The 17,942-nt window shown below is 50.9% G+C and overlaps 1 protein-coding gene across 1 annotated transcript in view; it reads right to left on the reverse strand.

The window, feature by feature from the left end:
* LOC143429770 (uncharacterized) overlaps window positions 1-17,510 on the reverse strand; it is a 57,503-nt gene extending 39,993 nt beyond the window's left edge. The window contains exon 1 of the mRNA XM_076905535.1: window positions 16,148-17,510. Coding sequence (XP_076761650.1) covers window positions 16,148-17,227 — 1,080 coding nt within the window. The 5' untranslated portion in view covers window positions 17,228-17,510. The remainder of the gene's footprint in view (window positions 1-16,147) is intronic.
* Between the last annotated feature and the right edge of the window lie 432 nt (window positions 17,511-17,942).

The following is a 17,942-nucleotide window of genomic DNA, read 5'->3' on the forward strand; positions in this document are numbered from 1 at the left end:
GTGGAAAGGAGTTTGGGAAGTTATTTGTAGGGAAGGGGGTCGTAGAAAGGGGTCGATACGTATCGCGATTTGCCGGGCGGCCGGGTTATCAGGCAGGAGCGAGGGTTGCGAACGAAGGGGGAAAAGCGGGCTCTCTCCAGGCTGTCGCGGGTTGCGTGTAGGCAGCTCACCGCCTACGCCCACGTTACCGGACGCCTGGCAGATAGGCATCATCGAGGCGTGTTCTATCGGCCTCATCTCGGGCACCCTCTAACAACCTCGCGCTCCGTCTCACTCTGTCTCTCTCTCTCGCTCGCTCGCTCTGTCGCTCGGTCTCTATTCCGGTCTCCGTGTTCGGGCCGTGAACGAGCAGCAGCGCGAAGCGTGGAACGCCTGGCAGAGGGACGCGGACGAAGAAGAAGAATAATAGAAGGGAAGAAAGAGGGAGAGGGAGAACGAGGACGGAAGACCCGTTGGCGCCATTGAAGCCCGAGATACGAGCCGAGGAGAACGCTTCTATGGCACGCCGGGTACCCCGTGCGCACACAGAAGCGAACGTCCTGGGAGGACGGGGAACACGAACGGGGTCTATTTTTGTCGGGTGGCGGCGGCGGTGGCGGGACAAAAAGCCTGCGGCTTCCACCCTACTCCGCGCTGTCTGTCTCCCTTTTTCCCTCCGCCGCCGTCTCTCTCCAGCCTTGGTTCCACGTTTTTTCCCTTCGTCCTCACTTCCTTGCCTCGCGCCCCCCCGCCCGCCGCTCTTTTCACTCCGTACGCCTCTTTTTTTGCTGCCACGCCGCTTCTGCCGCGCTCCGTTCTCGTCGTCCTGTCTCCCTCGCGCCGCCGCGGCATCCGTTCCGTCGCGCTTACCCACCGCCTCCGTCCTCGTCGCGCCTTGCTAAACTAGCTTCCGCCCTCCGCGTCGCGCTCGCCTCTCTGTCGCGCCCCGTTCCAACGACGGCCGAAGCAATCGAGCACGCGAGCGACGAGGACGCGCGTCGTGCGCGGGACAAGAGCGGACGGAAAGAAAGAGGAGAAAGGAGGAAGCCGTGGCTGCGGGACGGAGACGGACACAGGCGCGCCGAGGAAGAGACGCCTCGGTCGGGCATGGTCGAGTCGAGTCGACTCGAGTCGTGGCGGGTCGCGTTCAGTCGAGTCGAGTCGAGCCGAGTCGAGTCGAGTCGGGGAGCGAGTCGGCCGTGCCCGACCGAGGAAGGACGGAGAAGCAGCCGGTGCGGCGATAGTTACGCCAAGGGCAAAGAGGCGGAAAGAGGAAGAGGAAAGGGAAGCCGCGCGCGTGAAAGACAGAAGGAGAGTGAGGCGGACGACTGAGGCCAGTGCGAGAGGGAGACAGAGAGACTGAGCGAGCGATGGGATGGGCGCAGCGGGTTGGGGAAAAAGGCTGAGGCCGAGGCTCCCTTGGCGGCCCGCTACTAATTGCCGCCGGCCGCTCCTGGCTACGGGCCGCTGAGCATCGCGCCACGCACAACAGCCAGCACGGTTATGTTCTGTGGGTTATAGAGGCGTGACTGTATGGTCGAGGCCCAAGCTCGGACGCTCGAGTTAACGTGCCGCCCGTTCTCTATCGGCCTGAGTTCGATCGTCGCGCGCCCCGCTTTTCGGACGCGGACCTTTTTGGGACGCGGTCTCGATCGCTGCCAGACCACGGCCAGGTGGATTTCGGGGACGCCCGTTCGGCGAATTTCAAACACGGTTAAGAAACATTCCAATTATGGGACTTTTGCTCGCGGGTAATTGTTGCGCGATGTACGTTCCATTTACGAACTGCTCGCGAGTTTCGCACGCCAGGCGCGTTCGTTGTCGATAGAACCGCGTTCGCCCTCCACTTTTTTTTCGAAACTATTAGCTGAAATTCGTTCTGCATTTTACGGATTGCGAGCGATCGAACCGCTGTCAATCTTTCGCGAATGATAATAGAAAATGGGACTACGACTGTTTAGATATTGACGCTGTGGATAAGTAAGAGTAGTCGATAGAGGAACGTTCATTGAGGTGGCGAAAGTCAACGAAGGACGACGTCAAGACGGCGTCTGCGGGTTACGCGGATAAATAATATACGCGCGCTGATTGATAGCCGATGGGATATTATATAAATCGATCGTTGCTCTAGTTAAATTCAAAACGGCCGTCGGCCATGCATATTGGCGGTGGAGATAATATCGTGCGCGCGCACTTTTTTAAACGGATCGCCGAGGAGCGGCTCGAGGCGGATGGAAGATCGATCGCGCGCGGGGGATTAAGCCGAAAGACTAACGGTATCCAAAGTTTCCAAGGCGACGATCGGAAAACGTGGCTCGCTAATTAGCCCCGGCGTCGCGCGGCAATCTCGAGTTATCGGCGCGCGGAGATTTGATAAGCTGTTAATTTGTTGATAATCCGCGCGTCAACCTGCACGGTTTTCGCGCTAATTTGCACCGCAAAGGTATCGGATTTAAGGGCCACGCGTAAGGATATTGGTTCTGCATGATGGCATCTTGAAATTACTTGCTCGACACGTTGGTACCATTTTTTTTTAACACCAAGGCGAATCCTGAAGCTTTCTTAGGGTCGTTCGAAAATTTCTACTGAACATTCCAACCTCATCGAGTAAAATATTTACGCTGCAGTTAAAGCGTCGTAAAAATGTCTTCTATGAAAGTTACATGATGTTCTGTGATGACTATAGTCCGTAATAAGTAACAATATTTTTATTTTAATAAAGTGGAGAGATATTTAAGGAGATACAAATTTTGTGACGAACGACTGCTATAGTTGAAAGTACGAATTTGTTTGAAATTTATAAATGCGACTGTAGTTCGGTGACGTAATGGTACTAATAAAATGAAACAAGTAGACGAGTTCGTCGTATTCCGGATGTCTCGAACCTTCAGAGGGTTAACGAGCGAGTCAACGCGGAACCACCCCGCGCCAGCTTTTTCCTCGAGACGCGACTAAGCCGTGAGTCGTGCGAAGATAGCGTTTCGAAACGGCAGAACTAACGGTAACGATAACGAGCCTTATCCATCCGCGGAACAGATATCAGCTCGTAAACCACCAGCGGCGTGTTTCTCCTCGCGAGCGGAATTTCTCGCGGAGAAAAGTCTCGCTTGGTTGCCCTCTCGGTTGCAACAACTATCCCACGAAAACGCTCAGCGTTTCGCACACGTTCGTTCGCCGATTTGGATACCGCGATAAACCCGTGCTCGTCAGTGAAATCGAGCGATTCGACGATTTTTCAACTGCTCCCAACAGCTTCTTTCTCTCTTTACAATCTCCCCAATGTTTATTTAACTTAATTCCCGTCATTGCATTAATGATGTCGAAAATATAGTTTGCTCTCCTCGAAATGTTATACAATATTTATAAAACTCGTTTCCGTCGCGAAGCATTTTAAAATGACCATCGTAAAGACCCACGTTCACCCATCGCGAGCGACCCCAGCAATCCCTGGAAATCCTTAAAAATATTCCCACCTTCGCGATCATTCCGGAACCCCAGTGCGCGTTCCCAGCGAAGAGAGAGAGAGAGGGAACAGAATAAAAAAAAAAAAAAAAACTCGGAACGAGCGGTCGTCACCAGCGAGAAATCGAAAGGACGACACCGGAACGAGCGGGACGGGGAGGCTAAAAAAAAAAAAAAATATCGACGCTCCCCCGACGTAATGGTTTCCAACCCCTTGCCCTAATATATCCCGTATTCGAGATCCGGCGTGGCGCGCGCGCACCCTTTTCGACCTCTCCATCTACCAGCCCGCCTCCACCCCTCGCCTCGCCCCTCTCGACGTGGGCCAACGGCGCACGATTATTATCACCGACCCTGCCCCGATAATGAAAGTACACGCACGTGCTGGTATTAGTGCTGGGAGAGCAGTAGGGTTCGCCGCCTGGTTGCATTCAGGCCCCGGACAGCCACTGCATACACGAGTGGGGAGGCACAATGAGGGTGGCTCCGCTGTTTCGGCTCCGCTGAGTCACGCACTAAAGAGAAACGCGTGAGGTCTCTCCCCGCGTGGCCTGTGGCCCGGACAAACCCGAAGGATCCACGCTTTTTCCTCCCGGAATTTTTATTTTCTTCTCTTTTTTTTTTTTACCCGACGGTTGGGATTCGAGGCTTTCTTACGGTCGGACCCGATCGGGGATTAATCTCTATCGCGGCACTTTTGAGCCCGCACCGGTGTTCCGGGTGATCGATGCCTCTTTCGCGGGGGGATGATGGAATTTTTCGGCTCCGATCGGACTTTCTTCGACGTCTTTTCCAAGAGGGATCGCTCGACGGGGGAATATCTGGGAGGAATACTCGATGTTATGATAAACAGAATATTGCACGCTGCGGTGTGTGCGGTATTCTACAAATGTTCTCGAATAAACATCTGAACAGTTGAGTGATGCGCCAGTAGAATGCTGACACCGGCGGTATAATTGTAGCCGCAACGATATTTGAATTACGGGTGTGCCTGATGTTACGTCAAGTAATCAACGCGTACCAAGGAGAGCTAGCAGAAATATATATATGTGTGTGTGTTATACCCAGTAATACCAATTTTTTCCAACACAAACTTTCGACCACGTCGTTCTGTTCTTTGAGTTTTATTATTTTTAAATAAAACGCCAACGGTTCTGGCCACGAGGCAGGCGCATTCACGGGGCATGTGAATAGAAGGGGCGATTTGAATGGACGATTTCGCGGTGGCCAAGACTATTAGCAAAGGGAGAAATTCAGGGTACTCGCCAAAAATCCGAGTGCACTAGTCGACCGGCGGGTTCTAGTAGCGGCGCATTATTTCCTGCTCTCCTGGAGGAGGTCAACTGTTTTATTGACTGAGGGTCGAGGTGCCCGGCCTCGGAACCACGGTTACGGTTAACCGAGCCAAACCTCTGAAATCGTGGCGGGGGAATTATCGGTTCAGTTAGCCGCTCTGCTCCGTTTCCTCTTTTTCTCGACGGCGCAAGGACGAGGTTTACTCTTCGCGTCCCTCGGATACACTTGGGTGGCGCTTGAAAATTTATGGACACGCGGCGGTCATTCGAACCGCGCTCGTTTCCAGCCTCAAAATTCGAACACCGCGATTAATCCGCTCGTACCAATCCCGGCAGAAACAACGCACGTAATTTTTAATCATTTTTACACTTCACGTGCTGCGGGTACAAATACCGATCGTTTCCTTTCTCAATACTTGGCAAATATTGGAAAAACCGAGGGCAAAGTACACACGAAATAATTAATTATTGGACGTCGGAAGATTAAAAATCGCGACCGACCCTTCTCGACGTGTATTTCGCTCGGCTACGAAATTATCGCTCGTAGAAGGAAAAATAAATTTTTCCCGCGAGCAAATTAAAAAAAAATATGTACTCCTTTCGATGTTATCGTTTTTCCGAAATTTATTTCTAGAATAAATTGGACGGAAAGCGATAGAGGCAGAAAAAATATGGAATAATTCTTCTTAACCGTTACGGAAACTGCTTCCACGGCGGAGAACGAGAACTCAAAAGTTTCCCGGCGCGCAAACACCGAGCCGTTCCATCGGGAGAGTAAACGACGTCCCAGCGATTAGCCGGCGCACCGGATGAAAAAAGAGAAGCGAAAATCGTCGGTCGATCGTCACGGTAACAGATGCCGCGATTGCGGTGTCGAATCGACCGCTTTCTATTGAAGCTGCAGCCGGCCGCAATCTTTTCCGAATGGCGCGCACACACGAACAGACGGAGGGAGAGAACGTGGCGACGAAAAGTGTTCAGGCCAAACGCGCAAGAACTCTGGCCGCCTTTCGCTACCACCTTTTTGGTCAAATTAATCCTTAATTACTCGCGTCGCGTTAAAATCGCCCCGTACAACTTACATTTTATCATTATCCTCGACGTATCTGTGCGCGAAACCTAATATCGTTGGAGGCTACTGCATTTTTGCTAATTGGTATCGCGCGGTAACTCGAATAAAAATTATTGTAGGTATTTCGACTTCTTTCAAGCTAGCATTCGCTGTATTCAACGTTCTCCAAACTCGACCCAACTCAATTCCACTTCCGGTGAAGGTAATTTGGGTCTCCCTAAATTCCGCCGCACTTGATCAAAGTTTTTTCAAACTTCATTCCAGCCTTCCCGTAGCAAACTCAATTATTCCGAAACTCGATTCGACCTGACTCCTCTGTCTCCCAACTTGCCACGCTGAAATTTCAAATCCTCCTGCCGCCCCTTTTCCCGAAATAATATGCCAATACATCGCAGCGATCGAACGAATCCGAAATTTCCCAGACCCGAATAACACCGTCACTCTCCGCAAACCCCAAAACACGCGCGTCTCCGATCTCAATTTCAAAAGCGACCGAGAAAGAATTCCTCCGAAGGAAAAAGTCGAAAAAAAAAAGAGCCCCGCTTTCGTAACGCCCGTGGTTGTTCGCGCGATAACCATTCCGGCAATTTGCAGGGAAAAAACGGGCATGAGAGGCAGAATCAACGGAGCGCGCGTTCTTCTGCGTAGCCAGCGGGGCCAGTCGTCGCGTTTTTTTCGGCCGCGCTCGTTCCGGCGCGCAACCGAGCGTGCACTTTCGACGGAGTGTCGTGTCGTCGTTGAAACGCCTGCCTGGGTGCGTGCGTGCGTGCGTGCGGGGCAGAGAGAGAGAGAGAGATACGCGCGAGACCGTCACGTACACACGCACGCCCACACGCGCACGAAGGACGGCCACCGCCGCACGCTGACGGGCCCGTACTTGTACGGGACCTTTAGCGGCTCGTGAGCCGCAGTCGGGACGATCAATGACAACCCGTCCCTCCCCTCCGACCCCCTGCTCGTTCCGCGGTGCTGCTCGTGTTCACGGAAGGCACGATAAACGCTCTCTCGCTCCGGATCACGGGTCTCCGAGAGAACGTTCCTCCCCACCCGTCCCACCGCGTCGGCCGCCTTCCCCCGTTCCACGACCCGATCCGACTCACCGCACTCGACGCCACTCTGCGCCCCTCCCCGCGTCCCGCGACTCCGCAGCCGTCGTTCCAACGTCGTTCTGGCACAGGCTGTGCCGCCGTGCCGTGCCGTGCCGTGCCGTGCCGCACCGCGCGCTCCGCCGGCGTCGTTCCTCGCTCTCAATCAAGATAGACGCGCGCGAGAGGCTTAGCACCGAGAGAGCAGGCGAGAGAGAGAGAGAGAGAGAGGAGGCAGAATTTCTCCGTGACTCGAGGGAGCGACCGATATACTACAGGGGCGGCTGGGGTGACGGTGGGGGACGGTGAACGGGACGAAGCCACAGGCGGCGGAACCGAGAAGGGAGACTTACTGCTGCTTCGAGTCGCAGCCGCCGCCGCCAACGGCGGCACGAGGGGACGACGAACGAACGAACGGGTCGAGCAGGGTGGATGGGCGGGCGACGGCTGGGTGGCTAGCGATGGGCGCTCGAGACGGCCGCTCTCGAACAATTTCCAGCGTGAACCTCACAGCGATGATATCTCCGCGGGGAAATTGCCGCGACGCTGCCTGCACCAGTTGGGGTGGAAAGGATTAATTGGTGATCCGAGTTTGTTGATAGCGCTCCCGCTGGGTGAAATGTTGGCTTTTTTTTTTTTTTTTTTTTGTTTTCCCTTTTTCCCCGCTCAGGGATTTCAGAGGGATGGGATTGGTGTTGACGTTGGGACGGGTGGTTTGAGGGATTTCAACGGTGCGATGGTGTTTGTCGGATTAGGAAGATTGCGATGATTGAACGTATAATATTTTTTCGTCGCCTTTTTTCGAACTTGGATATCTCCGTTTTCTTGCCAATTGGGAATAAAATATGTACGATTACGGAATTAGGGAAATCGATTTTTGCTTGTAGGATGTCATCGGATATATTGACGTATTCGTGCTATTCTCCAACCGAGCGTCCAATTACTTGAACGCATACATAGAACACGCAACAGAAATGCGTAAAAGCGAATGATAACATATTCCAGGAAAAAGATATGTTATTTAAACACTCGTATAATAAACGATCACCGACTTAATTTCTCTTGTAACGGAAGTGCAATTTGAGCAACGCCGACTTTCAAAACTTTCCAAACTCCAAACGTATTAACACTCCTATCGCTTCCGTTAACATACTAGTTCTCACTTTTTTCTCTCCAATTTCCCAACAGTTTCAGACTTCTCGTTTTCATACCACCCATAATTAATCCGCGCGTCCTTAAGCTGCAACTAATTTCGTAAAACAATGCACGCATAAATTCAGGCACAGCTGCACCCTTTGTTACGCAACATATTATGGAAGCATGGGAGAGTGCACAGGCGTATACAAGCTCGTCAAAGGGATGTACGTACAACGCGTCTTCGACTAAACGCGATTTAGCCGGCTGTCCACGATGAAACCGTCGGCTAATATCCCGTGAACCGAGAAACCAACCATCGGCGAAGTTCCTCGAATCAACTGGTTCTCGTCGACGCGGCGCGTCTCGCAACCATCGCTGAGGGTGGCCGGTACAGAGACGGCGGCAAAGCGCGGCCCAAGAGAAGGAACGCCGCGGCGTCTCGCGTCGAGGGAAAGAGAAACGCGAGCCGTTCCGTAGAAGGCAGAGCGGCGCGCGGACGGAGAAAGGATGAGAGCGCGCGACGAGGCGCAAGGGATCAAAAGAGCGAGAGAGAGAGAGAGAGAGAGAGAGAGAGAGGGAGAAGGAAAGGCGGCGAGCGGATACCGGCGCAGGCTGTCTGTGCCTCTGCTTCGGAAAGTGACTAATGACTAGCCAGCCAGACCTACTCCTCTGCCACCCAACGAGAGAAAGAGCGCGAGGGACCCGCGTGCGCCTTACGAGGGAACAGACATAACGGAGAGGTGAGCCGCTGTTATCTCGCGGCCCTCGACGACGGTCAACCGTGAAAAATGACAATCGTGACGAAGAAATATTTTACGGCCGGTGGCGTTGGTACGGCGTCGTTAGGCGCCACGGGCGGGGGCCCGCCGTGTGCAACTGGAGGGAAATAAAGGAAAGGGATAAGGGTGGAACTGGGAGGGGTGAGAGAGAGGTTGGCGAGAGAGTTCCACTGGGAGTAAAAAAGAAAAGGAAAAGCGCTGTCGCGTAAGAAAACCCGTAATGGTGGGCGCGATTCTTATTCCCGTTTTTGGGAAACGTTTGGTTTCCTTCGATGCAGTCCGATTACGATTTCGGAAATTAATTACGAACGAAACACTTGTTGATCTGAAACGTTCGTCTTTTTTATTTACGCTTTCGACATCGACCATCCTTTGCGACGAGGATTACGCTGGAGTACATTTTGGCCAAAGTTTTCTGCGTTTATCATTCGAATCTTGTGCAAAAAATTAATGCAAAACGGCGCAACGATCTGATACCATTAACCACTATGTCCTTCAATACTTATCATAAAAATGGGAACGAATAGTTATGACTAGATATTTATGCATTTATGAAGAACAGAGAAATATGTGCAAATAAATTCCGATTACAGGTCGAAAGAAATGTTCATGTAAAGCTCGTTTCTTTAGCAGTGTTCATAAAAACGTGGATCTGAATGAAAAAAAAAAAAGAAAAAACCCGTCCAGTTCTAATAATTCCCAAGGAGACCGCGGAGCGGGAAAAAAGTCGACGTTGGAAAGGTTCGAAGAGCGCGGAGAGCGAGGCATCGGTAGAATCGAATGGAAGACGCCTCTCCTCAGATCGATCTCCGCCGCGACTAGCACGCGGAACTGAATCCGGATCGGATGAACGAGGGAACCGGGCAACTTTATGCGCCTGCTCTGCTTCTCTTCCTTCCGTGGGAAGCGGGGCCAATCTCTCTCTCTCTCTCTTTCTCCGTCGCCGCCTCGCTCTACGCCCGCCGCCTCCCTCCCCGCCAAACCCTCCACCACGCTCTCCCTCTTCCTCTCTCGTTACTTCCGCGCCTGGAATCCCACGCTTACGCCGCCGCGGACGTCAGAGGCGTAAATCCGAGAGAGCTTCCTGGGCTGCGAAGCGTCGCGGCGTCGTTAATGATAGCTTCGAGCCGCGCTCTGCCTTTCTGCCGCCGCGCTCGCTCTGTCTCTCCCTCCTCTCCCACCCTTTCTTTCCGTCTATGTGCACCGTCGCCGCCTGAGAGCGCGCCCGCGCGCGTCTCCAGACTCAAAGCCTCGGTAAAACGCGCGTTTCGTTCGCTCGTTTGCCTCCCGTCCCGGTCATGAGTCGATGTCGGCAGATACAAGTTTTTCGGTCGCCGTAGTTCCAAGTAGACTGCCAACGTCTACGGGAATTCGTAACTGAACGAGTGGATGACAAACAGGGATGCCTTTCACGAGTGTATGAAAGGGTGGCAGAGTCATTGGACTTAATATATGCGATGACTGTCAATATGATACCAATACTGAAGAATTTTCTTAAAAAGTGTATCATATCTGACACACGCCGTAGGGATTCTCGCGTGTACGTTTTTATGCATTCAAATTTTCCATAGATACAGCAATAGTGTCTACTTTGTTCGCGTATCAATAAAATCTAGTAGTTTAATCGAGCATTAATCGAACCAAATTATCGACCATGTCTAAGCATACAAAACAAAGTTCAGTTTCAACAATTCTTTGGTTATCAATTGTACGACATATGGCAACCCCAACCCGTGGACGGTTTACGTGATTTGAAGAAAGCCCGCGTAATCGATTGCAATCAGCGAAGACAGTGACATGTACGATCATTTCTCCAAAGGATCGATTCAATCCACAGACCAAGATTACCATACCCACAGGTCCCTCGCACAACTTATTATCGGTTAATTATCACGGCTGTCCCTGACTGAAATTTTTCGCGGCTAGCCCGTATCAAGAGTCCGAGATCCAGCGCGCGCGTTCCACTTGCGAGAACGGGAGCCGCCACGAGCTCCCTCTGTGAGAAATGGACGAGCCATTTACGCGGCCGAGATCGAAGGCCGCGGCGCGTTACATCGGAAACTGCCGCGAGCTGGATCGAGGCACCGCGTAGCGTGTTTCAGAAAGAAAAGAGACGGAGATCTAGGCCGTCGACCCGCCAACAAAAATGCAACAAAATGAATCAGAGAATATAGGGAAGATCGAGAGAAAAGTTGTTGTCTTCGAGAAGCGGTTGGGTTAAGAAACTAGCGGAAGATGTACTTTGTGTCTAAGAAGGTGGGGAGCAATTGTAGTAGAACTTATTTTGGACAATCTATATCGTTCAATTGGTAAAAGATAAGATTCAACACCAGCTAACTTATAAACCACCCCTATTTTCATTGGCACGCCTAAGTTGAATGCTCGTGGAGAAGCCCAAACTAGCCAGAATAATGCTAAAAACCATCAGAACGATCCAGCTTCTAACTCACTCTGGCCACAAGCCCCATCGATCACCGAAACAATCGCCAGGCTTCAACATCTGACCCACGATCGACCTCTCAACCTCAGCGCCTCAACTCCCGTTCCCCATTCCAGTCGCCTCAACTTTCAATCTCCCAGCGCCCCGTTCTTATCCGTTTACGCCACGCTAGAGGGCTCCCCGCGAGTCGCTGCGAGCATAATCGGTCCGTGACGAAAGTTCGGGTCGGCGAGAAATCGCGGAAGCGACGCCGCGTGTTACGTGAAGAGGCCACAGGCGTCAGCGAGCGGACTTAACCCGTTCGAAGCCGTATTCTTACCGTAAACCCTGGTACCCTGGCTAAGGCAGCCATTTCTGACGGACTGTTCGCGAGCGTGAACGTTTGCATAAATGTTCGTTCGTACGTGCCACCGCGACAGAAATGTCTCGATCGTAATAGATGCAGGCGTAAATGTGTTGGTCAACAAGTGTAAACGTGTTGGTAAAACGACTCGAGGCCACGCGTTGCCCACGAATGGGCGTATCTTGAATATTTTGACGGTCCTGGTCGTCCAGAGTACTTATGTCTTACGTCGAGTCCCTAAGATGGCTGTCTCCGTGGTATTCCGCCATACTGAAAGCTCCGTGTGACTACTCTTGCGTCATGCATCGCACTGGTTAATTAAGACATTGCATCGGTTCGCTGACATTTACGTATCGTTACATTAATAAGCGAGAGGTATTTATTGAGACAGATGTGTTGATACGCGATTACTTTTCCATTGAGGTCTTTCACCGACTCGATGAAACCTGAGACGGAATTGGGACTGCGGTATATATTAGCACACTCTGGGGCTGCGACCTGGGTAATTCGTATCGTGTTATGTCAAACCTGTACCCCCAGCATGCGTTGCTGCTGAAATTTTTTTTCTATGGAACGAAGGAACTTTGCGATTCCCTTTTGAACTTTACTCCGGGCATTACCGGAGGATTTAGAATTCTCTGTGTATCGTGGCTTTCCATCGTATTATATTGAAATTATCGCGCCACGGAAAAGCACCCCGCAGCTTGCGCGGCCCTAAACGAAACCCGAAACGATACATCGTCGGCTACGAATGCGTTAATCCCTTCGCGGCTCGATACGGGAGAAATCGTGACTACAAATAGCAAGATGGAGGGTGTTTCTCACTCAATCCAAGCGCAATTTTGTCACCGTTGCTGGAAAGTGCTAATTTGCCGAGTTGCAGCATTAATTTTTTACCTCTTGCAGAGGCAAAGCTAAGAGGACGTATTACGTCAGTATGTAACATGGACGTATGCTATATCCTTCTAGACGTGGCTTACAACCCGGAAGCTTCAAAGGCTGCTAAGAGCTACGATGCTAACCATGTCGGCTCAAATTGCAATACCAATGCGTGTATTTTGTTTCCACTGGACAAAATCTTCATTCCACTCGCCAGGATCTATCTATTTCGAAGTTTCAAAAGAGGTTAGAAAACCCGGGAATTTTTAAATTTTAGTCCAAGGGACGAAAGCGAAGCAATTTGTCGTCAGAGCTTTTTGGGCCACTTAAAACAACTTGACAAACGATGAATATCATCTACGTTTTACGACTCTAAACTGTTCTATCTTTGCTCAACGATGAAATTCGTGAAATATAAAGACTAAAAATTGTACGCGATCAAGGTATTCAACGCGACACAATTATTAAAATGCATACGGATCCCACAGCTTGCAGAACAAAGCGAATCCCGCACAGAAAGCGAAATATCCGAACAATTTTTACGCCTGTACTTTCCGTAATCTTTCGTCATTTCGTTACACCGTGAAAGTGTTATGCTCCGAACGAAACGCTGGAAACTGGATCTAAACGCCGTTGTTCCAGGCTTTTTCTTACCGGACGAGCGGACAGGTCGTTGGCCACCCCGGCTACCTACGTATCCGTGTAATTAGACGTAATTAAGCAGCCACCTTATCCGACCGCCTTTTCCTTTTTCTCCCCGGGTCCCTCCAACCCCCCACCCCTGCCACATCCACACCCCTCTCTCCCTTCTTCTTCTTCTTCCGCCAATGTTCGCATCGCGCGGGCGAGCGTGCTCGCGATCCGTTTTCCCAGCAGCCGTGCCCGAGATTTCTCGCGGTTTTTCTACTTGCACGCCAGAGAAATTCCCAACCTGTAACCCCGTCGAGGCATCGCGCGAATCCGTGCGAGAAATCGTCCGCGCGCGTTTCAGCGGGCCAGCTTCCGGTGACGCTGGGCTTTGGGACGGGTTCCCCCGTACACGGACCTACGATACGCGGTTATTTGTCGAGTCAACTCGCGCCTCTTGGCTCCATTGTACCGTTGGATTTTTAAACGTACCCAGTGCCAAGCTATCGCGCTTCTTCTGTACGTAAATGCCGCCGCTCTAGGCTGCCAAGCCGACAATCGCGGCGAGCGCGGTTTTTGTCGATGCGTGACTTTACGGTGCGCACAGAAAACGGCGCGACTGCGTTCCTTGGCATTTTTTAATACGGGATTAGACGAGAGCTAGTTTCGATTGGGAAACAGTAAAGACCAGTAGCACTAAAACTTAGTTTTTTATCGGTAACGGGATCATAAATTCTGGGCAGGGTCTTTGGAGTTATATAGAGTAAGGTAAGTGTAACGGATCTTAGGATACTGTGCTTTTGGACTGGCGTTTTGTTAGCGAAAAATAGCGATGGTGGTCCAACAGATTAGCTCGAATTATGAGCGTTACAAGATTAATGCAGTTCAACGATCTTTGCAGTTCTAATGTAGTGCAATCAGTTTTTTCTTGTCGTAGTGGCTGTGGGCCACTACCAGATCAGGCTGTTCGAGGATATCTACCAGCATTTCTCTTTCACCGACCATATTCCCCTCGTGGCTTCGTCGTTTGTGATGCTTCCCGATTAGTTAGCCCACGCCGTGCACCTATGCATTCGAGAATCCTGACGTCATAGCGCGCAAAGGGAATCGTGGCCCTATACAGATCAGAGTACTCCCACTAGCGCCTTATCCCCACGATTCGTGCGCCATTTTTCACTGGCCCTGCTCTAAGTACGTACGTCTTCGAACAGGTACGCTCGATCGATTTTTCTTTAGTCTTAGCGATGTCTCATAAGATGTTTAAGCCGGGTATACATTATTCACTTCGATTCTGCGAGCGAGAACATTGTAAAAGTGAAACTGTCGGCTTTTTGCGGTACGTGTATAAGTATTTGTGAAAGTAATTGCATAAGGAGGTGTCACTTCTAATATAGTTAATACCGTGTCGAGAATGTAAGACATTTACAATCCCATTCATTGTTACATCACACACAATACCGATTTTCGAGGAGTCAAGTACATTGTAATAAATGTAGGAATGCATTTGCATGCTGCATAGATTAATTTACAACAGCCGACCGAAGGCTGAGAATAATCAAGTATTGTATGATAAAGGTAATTGCACGAAGCGTCCTTAACCTCTTCAGGGACACTGACACACGTATAATTTTTCGAATTATAATTATCCTAAATGGAGAACAATATTAAAATCAGTCGATGATCGAACTATTTTATAATCAAAATTAATAAACCGTTCATTTCTATAGCTATCAGTATTTATTTATAATTTTTATGGAAAGCAGCTTCCCTATCAGCAAATGTCACCGCACGCTTAGTTCTTTTTTAGGGGGAGTTATAAACGTGCGCATATGCGTCAGTGTCTTCGCAGAGGTTAACCCTTTGCACTCGACGTCTTCCTGGTTAGCGATAGAAAGTTATTGCTAACATCTATCAACAATAGAAAATTTCCATTTCACCAGAAAACGTCAAGAACACGCATTTCTCAAAAAGTTGCGATAAGTTTAACTTCAGTAATTACTGATTAATTCTGATGTGCCCACAGAGGGGACATCCGAGTGATATATTGGACTTACGATGTCCCCTCAGAAGGGACACTCGAGTGCAAAGGGTTGAGTTCGATTTAAGGAATCGAACGACGCTCGTCGTCGGTGAGAAACGTGCTCGAACGACGTTCGTCTGCCGTTTGGGACGTTGAAGTTTAAAAATGATGACTATGAGCGAAACCGAACCGAGGCGGTCCGAGCGAGTGTGTTTATACGCGGTCGGAGTAAATTCAGTGCTGCGTCGGACAAATGTGCGAACTCAATATGAAGTATTTTTAGCGCGTCTCACTTCGAACACGTTCGGTTACCGACCATTCGACTTGCGATTTTGAATTATACGCTGCGCTGCGATTCGCAGGTGTCTCGGCGCGAATCGATCCCATCGATTCAAAATCTGTCGTTGCCGTTAAATTCTCTAATTCAAATTAAGAATAAGCATATCTCCATAACACTAAATTTGTAGATTATAAGTTTAAAAATTTTGACATTTGGATTTTTTATGCTACCATGAAACGCGTTGCTTTGGTTTTGTTGTGAATGAAAGAAGCAAAATGGAAGGAAAAGAGATAGAAACGTTTCGTTCTAGACCTGTTAGTGGACTCATCAGTAAGGCCACCAAGCAGGCTCTGCCTTAGACGCGAGAATATGTTAGGGTCAGATTAAGAAGTGGTATATATTGAAACGGAGAAGGAAATGTACACTTTTGGAAATCTGTAGGTGTCGTTGTGCCTTTAATCGCGAGTGTCGAAGGGTCACCACACCACAATTTCAGCTATTCCATTTTATATGAGATGCAGGATAGCTTAAAAAATGTATAAATGGCAAGATAGAAATAGAAGATCTTGCTTCTTGATTCAAGTCGTGTCACTTAACCACCCCAAATATTAACTGCAGATCTCAAACTTCGCAGTCGATTCAGAATTCCTCGGAACCGTTCGTATCTAACCGTAGAACCGCAGTGTCCACGGTCGAAGACGAGGCGAGAGCCCCTGGAAACACGATAATCTATGAAAGGACAGACTCACCTTATTGTGCGGCAGCTGTGTGGGCACGTAGAGCGGGGGATCCAATCCGGGACTCGTCACCGCGTGACGCCCGATAATCCTGTCCGCCGGTTTCGCGTCGTACTCTTCCGGCTGGCCAATATGGAAGCCTTTGCTCTTCACCCAGAACCGGAACTTACTGTTCTCCGCACTGTTCACTTCCTCGCCCCGCAATGTTCTCAAAATACGCGCGTACTTCTTAATAGTGATCGTCTTAGTCTTCGCCAAGTCCCCGTACGTTTTAATAACCCACGGTTGGTACGCGTTGAACATGCCGTCGTTCTGAAACTTCTTAGGCAGACCAGCGCCCTCCTGTCCCTTCTGCATCCCATAAGCAGACCCGTTCACACTAGGCGACATACCAGGATACGGCATGGACACACCGTTCTTCGAGTCCATCGCGTTCCCAGTGTTCCCATTACCGACATAAGTAGAATTCAATCCAGTCGTGGTAGCCGAGCTCAACGAGCCTCCAGTCATGTTCGAGATGTCCAGGTACGATACGGACGAGCTCTTGCCCAGATTGGTCGCGTTGCCCACAAACGTGGCCATGGAGGAGGACATGTACGGTATGGGAGTGGGCAAGCTGAGACCCCCAGCGCAGAGTCCCGCAGTTGGACTCGACGCCATGCTCAGTCCAGCCACAGACGCGTACGTGGACACGTCGGACATGTTCGACGTCTGCCAGCTGGTGGACAATACACTGTTATTGGTAATCGCATCAGTAGTGGATACAGACGCCGCTGACGTCTTGGTCTGCGCGGAGGACCTCGACGAGTTACCACCGCGGCTCTTTGACGACGGGCTGGTCTCTGGCGAGGAGGACGAGGCGTTCGAGGAGGAGGAGGACTTGTTAGCGTTAGTCGAGGTTCCACGGGACTTCTTCGCAGGCGGCTCGTCCCGTGACCCGTTCATCGAGTTCAGATTGCCCTGGGACGGGCTGTTGTTGTTCTCGGACCTTGAACGCTTGCTCGACGAGCCAGAGGACGCGGATTGGCTTGGCGGGGTCGGCGAATTGTTCACCGGCACTCTGCGACGGAGTCCCATTGTCGCGCTGGCCATTATTCCTCGGTATATTTAGTAGGACCGCTGGCCGGTTTCCCCTGCTGACGATCGATTTCACACTGTCACTAGTTCACCGTGCGCGTCGTCGTCGATCACCAAAACCGTCAGCCACCAGCATTATCGTCCGTACGCGGGTACACGGGCCGATAGACGGACGTAGGCACACGGAAACACACAGAGGGGGACGATACACGCTGGTACAACGAGGGCGGCGCGCCTATGCCTGTTGTATATCGACGTCGAACGTGGTGTCCGCGGCGGCGGCTCGGTCCAGTTGTTGTCGTCGGCGACGCTTCCGGGATACCGCCAGGCGGATCGACCCGGTCCGCTCGTGTCTGCGTCGGCTGGAAAATAAAAAAAACCCACACGGATATCATCAGGTACGCGCGATAAGTTGGATTAGCCATGCACGATTAAGCGGCGGAAACGTTTAAACGGGACCAGACCGCTAATGAACAGGCGGACGGGGTAAAACGCGCGGCTGAACTTCGCATACGAAATTGGTTTCGCCTGCACGCGCGCCACGGAACCTTTCTCCTCGCCCAGGGAAAATTCTTTTCGCGCGAAATTAACTCCTCGATTGGGACGGTTGCGCTCTTGCGCAATCCTGCGTGGTTGGTTCTCGCGTTGGCCGTTTGGGTAATTCCGTGGCTGTGTGTAAGGTCGTAACGAGTTTCACCTCGTCGATTTGTGTGTTAAAGGGTTACGTGGT

The sequence above is a fragment of the Xylocopa sonorina genome, chromosome 12 (genome assembly GCF_050948175.1).
Source record: "Xylocopa sonorina isolate GNS202 chromosome 12, iyXylSono1_principal, whole genome shotgun sequence".
Taxonomy (NCBI): Eukaryota; Metazoa; Arthropoda; class Insecta; order Hymenoptera; family Apidae; genus Xylocopa; species Xylocopa sonorina.